Source organism: Oenanthe melanoleuca, chromosome 3 (genome assembly GCF_029582105.1).
Source record: "Oenanthe melanoleuca isolate GR-GAL-2019-014 chromosome 3, OMel1.0, whole genome shotgun sequence".
Lineage (NCBI taxonomy): Eukaryota > Metazoa > Chordata > Aves > Passeriformes > Muscicapidae > Oenanthe > Oenanthe melanoleuca.
Window position 1 is genome coordinate 28,423,383 of NC_079336.1, and position 6,417 is coordinate 28,429,799.

General features: G+C 37.1%; 1 protein-coding gene across 9 annotated transcripts in view; it reads left to right on the forward strand.

Moving 5' to 3' along the window:
* RIMS1 (regulating synaptic membrane exocytosis 1) overlaps positions 1-3,653 on the forward strand; it is a 303,454-nt gene extending 299,801 nt beyond the window's left edge. For 3 of the 9 annotated variants that reach the window (XM_056487165.1, XM_056487157.1, XM_056487158.1), the window contains one exon: positions 246-3,653. In XM_056487165.1, the coding sequence (XP_056343140.1) occupies positions 246-464 (219 nt within the window). In that variant the 3' untranslated portion in view covers positions 465-3,653. The remainder of the gene's footprint in view (positions 1-245) is intronic. The other 6 variants (XM_056487160.1, XM_056487159.1, XM_056487161.1 and 3 more) reach the window with 2 other exon arrangements.
* Positions 3,654-6,417: the final 2,764 nt, after the last annotated feature.

Consider the following 6,417-nt stretch of genomic DNA (forward strand, 5'->3'; position numbering starts at 1 on the left):
CATTTAATTTTATAAATACCATTAAACACATCCTTGTGGCTTGTGGTTTCACACTTGCAAAATGTCTTGTTGCATTAAACATTTCTCTGTTGTTGACTTTGCTCTTGTCTTGCCATGAGGTTTTCCCATAAAAGAGAAGCTGTCACTCACTCTTGAGAACAACATTTTCCTTATGCTAACACATATAATAGCAAGAGTGACTGCATAAACATGGATTTGGGGACCTTTATTTTGTGTTCTTCCAGGTAATAGTTTGGGGAGACTATGGCCGAATGGACCACAAATGCTTCATGGGAGTTGCCCAGATCCTTCTGGAGGAACTGGATCTGTCCAGTGTGGTAATAGGCTGGTATAAATTATTTCCACCTTCATCGCTAGTGGATCCAACATTGACTCCCCTGACACGTAGGGCTTCCCAGTCATCTCTGGAAAGTTCAACTGGGCCTCCCTGCATTAGATCATAGTAGCAGGTGCTGTCTATCCAAAACATCACCCAGGATAACAATTGGAACCAGATATTCACATGATCAAGAAACACTGTTGGAGAGAGACAATCACTTCCGTTTTTGCTTGTAGTAGTTATTCAAACATATGTCTGTCTGTTGAAAGATGGCTTAAATTGACAGAACAAAGGTATATCACATACAGCTAATGTATTAGCAGCTATCACTGATGCTTATAATGATTTAAAAAAATTAAAAAAAAAAAACAAAAAAAAAACAAAAAAAAAAACAAAACAAAACAAAACAAAAAAAAAAACAAAAGGAAAGGAAAAAGAAAAAAGAGAGGGACCTTTAGATTCGACCTAAGTCAAAGATGACCCAAACTGGAAGCTCTCACTCTGTTAACAATGTTGTATTTTTCACATTTTGAGAGAGCCCTCAAGCAGTGTTACCTTCCTGGTGTTTCAGCAGTTTTTCTGTACTTGTCACTTCCACAAGTTTTTTGCCACGTGATTCTGCTAGTTTTGTAGAAGTCCTCACAATGCTAACAGAGACCCTTCCTTTCTTTTTCTAAACCAAACAAAAAAGGGCTGAAGTATATCTCTGTAAGCATCGTTAAAGTGTTCAACAGCCACAGTTACAATTACAGCGAGTTTAAATCGTTTCTCAGTTCTGGTACTTACAAGTCTTTCACGTGGGAACCCGGAACAAATGACCAATCTAAGTTATATTCTTAAAAATAAAAATCATCACAGTGCCACTTTTTCTTTGTAAAAAGCAGATATGTTTGCATTATATATATATAAAATAACTTTTCTGTTTATGATGTTTTGCATGGAAGAATTTTGAAGAATTCTGCAACTACTGCTGGGGACTGGTATAATGCAGCTTTAGTCTTAATTTTGACATTGAATATGTTACTGGTAATGCAATTTTCCTCCTAGAAATGGAGAGGAAATACTTATGTTTCTGTGTATAAATGTATATTTGACTTCCCAAAATGTTGACCAGGAATGAATTGAGCATATGACACTTTCAGCTGTACCCAGGCTTCTCTGATGTGTGTCACTTCAGACGCACCTGTCTGCCCTGGATAGAGCATGGTATGAGTTGTTCAATGTTTCACTGGAAATTCCAGTTGAAATATTCTGCACTTACTAATGTTTTTATCAAATTTTAGTTTACATTTCTTTGAGATTGATGCAAGCACAAGGCTTGATTTTTTAACGCAAGATATCTTACTTTTTGGAGAAAAAAAAATCAAATTTCAATTTGCTTTTTATTCATTTGAGTTCTTCTTGGCCTTGAAATCCCTTGTGATATTCTGTAAATGTGCGAAGAACTGCAGATTCCTGCAGGTGCATTGATATGTTTCCCCTCCTTTTACAGGCCATTCAATTTTGTGATCACACAAATAGAGCAGCATGACTTGGAACTGTTCAAAGCTGCATGCACGTTTTGTAAAAAGAGATGAAAAAGGTTATTTAATAATGTATGTTAGTTCCACATAGGCCAGCTTGTATGTTGCATGTACTTGTACAGTTTGCTCGTAATTACTATACTGAAGTAACCAAGAAATCTAAGCCATCCATTTTTCTTATAGACATTTTGCAGGTTTTAGCCAGGCTAGGTCTGTGGGTCTGGTGCTAAATGTCTATAGATGGACTTTATTTTTTACCCTATGGAAAACGTGATGTAGTACGGACCAAATTCCTTCTAATAACTATTTTGGTGTAGATTCCTACTGTGGGGCTGTAACACATGTAGAAACTGTGTACACACTAGGTTTTAATTCATAGACATACTGCCTGCACCAAGTGAACTATTTATTATTACTCAACACATGGGAATTATTCTGCCCATCTTTCCATAGGGCACAGATTGGTTACTGCTCGACCTGCTGAGCAGGAAGAACTCAAGCATTGGTGCACTACTACTAGATCCTGTTCTGTCTTAGTGGCCAAAAACCAACTAGCTATAATTCGATAGTATCTTTCTATTTTGACCACTTGTCTTAACACTCCCCTGTGCTTTTAAATGAATTTCCAACTCATGTTATGTAAACATGTTTAATAAAATTTCCTTTTCATGTCCAGTGTAGTAGTTGTGCTCTCTGTATGTTCTGAGGTTCATCTGTGATTCTGCTTGCTGCAGGACTGTGTGATATGTGTTAAGGAACAGTAAAATAAGTAATTTCTATGGTTCTTTTGATTGCTGTAATAGTGTATGTTGAAATCTGGGGCCAAAAACTGAGGCCTGGTGAAAGTCATGTTTGGTTGGCTTCCTTTTCCCTGAGAAAGCAGCCAAATTGTGCTCTCATTTGTTGAAGTAGGCAAATTGAATTAAAAAAAAAAAAAAAAAAAAATTAGCCAAATTATTATCTGTTTAAATCAAATCAGTTTGTTGGAGAGGAATGATGCTGTGGCTGCATGTTGTAAGGCAGCGGGGTGATGCGAGTCAGGCACCAGGCTCCACTCGGCATGTGCTGAGCCTTTATGGTACGAGAACAACTACTGACCTTTGGCACTTTTTAAACCCATGAACATGCCCTTGTACTGTGATGCTGTTAGGAACAATGCTTTATAGAAATTTACCTGAGAGCAGAATTTGGCACTAAAATTTTGCTAGAGAAGCAAAGATTATGTATTTTTTTTCAGTTTTCCATGTCCCACAGATATCTGATCACAATTTAAAAATAACATAAAGACAGTATTGCCTCACTTTGAACACTTTTGTTTATTACTTTATTTAACTGAATACATTATTAAGATACTGAAAAAATTACTAATTAAACATGGTAAATCTCTGAACAAAAGGCATGTTATTCTGTGTGGTGGGAATGATATGTTTAAATACAGAATTTTTCATGCTGTTACAAAAAGCCCTCAACTTTATTAATCTCATTACTTTGAACATTGTGTCCAATACTAGGATATATTTTCCTTTCTGATCCTGAGAAATAAATAAAGTCCAGCATTTCTGATCTCCCTCTAGAGGACAGAAAATATGGCAGCAAAAGAACATGCTAAACTATTTCATTTATGGTGTTTCTGATGAACGGGGATCATAAATGCCAAGATTTCAGGAATGAGGTAGTAGAGCATGCTAGGTCAGACAAGTTGTGTGCTGAACTCTTTTCCCAGGGACTGCTGCCTTTTAAAAACTCACTGCTGAGTGTTGGAATTATAATACACAAATAAATCAGCTGAAGTTCCCTCTTGGTTTTCCCTTAAGAATGCAGTACTCCCTTATATATATATGTCATGCAGAGGAAAAGCAAAGATTATTAAACTCATAATCCCTGTCATATAATCAGATAGTTATTTTATTTGTGATGAGTAAATGCTCTAAATTTTATATTTAAATGCAAATTTATGTCCCTCTTTGTGGCCTTCTTTGGAGGAAAAAGCTTTTGGCCTTAACCTTTGTGTTAGAGAGGCATCAGAACTGCTGTGAGTGGATGGGAAAAACCAGAGCTTCATGACCTCATGTCTTCATAATTCACAGAGAAATTACATCTACAGTTTGTCTGCCTGTTTTCTGGGGGTTCAGCCCAGGTATGATAGAGATATGGGAGTTTTACACTTCTTTTGTCTTAAATGAAGAAAGTCATGGCAGTCTTCCTTTGAAGCCCCAAACACTTCATTCCATCATACCCTACTATAATTCTGCAAGCATAGCAGAAAGCAATCTGTAAGAAAGTTTACTGCTGTCAAAGCATGAGATTTCATTCTCAAGACAGATGATGAACATTCTGGTTGTCATAAGTGATTAAAAACTCTTCTAATAAGTATCAAGAGTAGAGTCTCAATACTTCTCTCAGTCCATTGGCTGCTCTCTTTTGAAGAATAAAATGCACAGGTCACGTATGAATTTTCTCAGTGTCTGCAGGAATGACCATGTATGCTGGTAGTTAAATACCATGCTTATGAAAGAGGTTGTGTGATCTTCCAAGTTTTGTGATCCAAACTCCTCCCTGGGGTGCAGAGACGGGAGGGGAAACTGTCTTCCAGGTGATGATAATGATTCAGGTGCAGACCCTTATCTAATGAAATGCTCCTTAGTTAGGTATTTTCTAGCCACTGGTATGTTTTGAAGCCACAGTTTTGCATTGGGACATAAAACCTACACATTCTACCTTGTCAAGTCAAAATGTCTTGTCTTAGAAGGTACTGAGGGAAAGGGCATAAAGTCAAAATCTGCAGAATACAGTTTAACAATACAGAAATTCAGGTAAGGCAGATATACAGCTGTATGTTTACCTCTGCTAGTATGAGAAGAGCATTCTCAAGAGCCAAGTCTTTTGGAGGTTTCAGCTGCTTGCTGCTAGAAGAGTGACACCTAAGGGTCACCTAAGAATTCCTTAGATGGCCTCTGGAAAAATTGCCATCAAAAGGTGATGAGCAGCAGCTCATTATTAGAATGCTCATTGGACAACTTCAGAGCCCTGCCAAAATGCATTACAAATCAGTAATGGCCCACATGGCAAAGCAGTGGTCTGTAGTGAAAGCCTGTGTAATACCACCATTTGTGTGGATTTTCACTAAGTCCAAAATAATTCATTTCAGTGAAGACTGAGTCTTTTTTTCACATTTCCTTCTCATTTATATCAGTGAGATATACTCACTGTGTGACTTTGAGAATTAGTTATGGGTTTCTGCACTCATCATTTAATTAATTATTTCAGAGATATTCCATAAATACAGAAAGAGCAGAACATAAATATTCAAAAAGCATTTGTGAGGTCCTCAGGGATATAAATAAGCTACAGCCAAATAAAAGTTTCTGAGCCAAAGCAAGATGCTGAAATTTCTTTTAGTTTATGCCAACACCCATACAAAGAATTTTTAAGAGAAGATGTCTCATATTCCAGTCTCCTTACTCTTCAAGAAATACAGCAGCACTATCACCTCAGCATTTCCAGCACCCTCCTGTTGTGTGGTCTGGCTGGCCTAGGCTGCTTCATCGCAGCAGGTCTCCACAGAACCAAGATGCCCATGTCCATGCTAGACCACAGATTATAGAAGGCAGAATAATAATTCCTTTTAGAACAAGCTCATAGAGAGGACAATAAGACAATCCTAGGTATTTTAAGAACTCTTGTAATGTAATTTAAACTAAAAATTAAGATTTTTAAATTCAGCAAATATTGTAAAATAGCAATTCAATTAAATGTTACCGTATATACTAAAAAAATTTTTTTTTAAAGTCTGTTTGGTAACTGTATATGCATGCTGAAGTATCCACACAGAGGGAAAGATGTAGCAATATTACACTAACATCAGAAAAGACTTAACACTATCTAATTCAGAGAGCGAGAGAGAGCTTAGAGGGAAATGTTTTCTAAACGTTAGTTACTGAGCAAAGTCTTTCAGAAGCCAAAGCCAGCAGCAGCATTTACTTGGGCTGCTGTCTGTTAAAGCTGCAGCAAAAGAAAGGACCCATGAACATCATCCTCCAGTTTTAAAAAGGGATGTGTTTCTTCCACAATGACAAGACAGGGTCTGAGACTAAGTGAGCAACCCTTGAGTGCATAGGAATGCCAAAGCAACACAAAAAAAATAATGGTAATTACAATAAAAAAAATATGTTTAAAAGCATGTAAAATACTTTCTTAGGATTTTGAAGGCCTGAGAATGCAGCCCTTAACAGATAGAGAACATCTGGATTTTGAATGAGTCTCCAGGTCTCTCTCATACTGCAGGTCAGAAGGACTAGGATGTCTGGTAGCAGCCAGTGCTACAGAGAAAGCTTTTTCTAACAGAGAAGTTTTCACATACAGTTTGCCCACGATTTTTTCTTTGTAGATGGTCTGACACATGCACTGCCTGTGAGCTTAACTTTAAGGGGATGTGAAAGTGGGTATATTTAATCTCAAATTCTATGTGTCTAAGAGAGTTTCTCACATCAGATCTGATAAAGCTTCATGTATGATGCTGAAGAAGTCAGGTATTCTGTGATGGGTCAACCAATA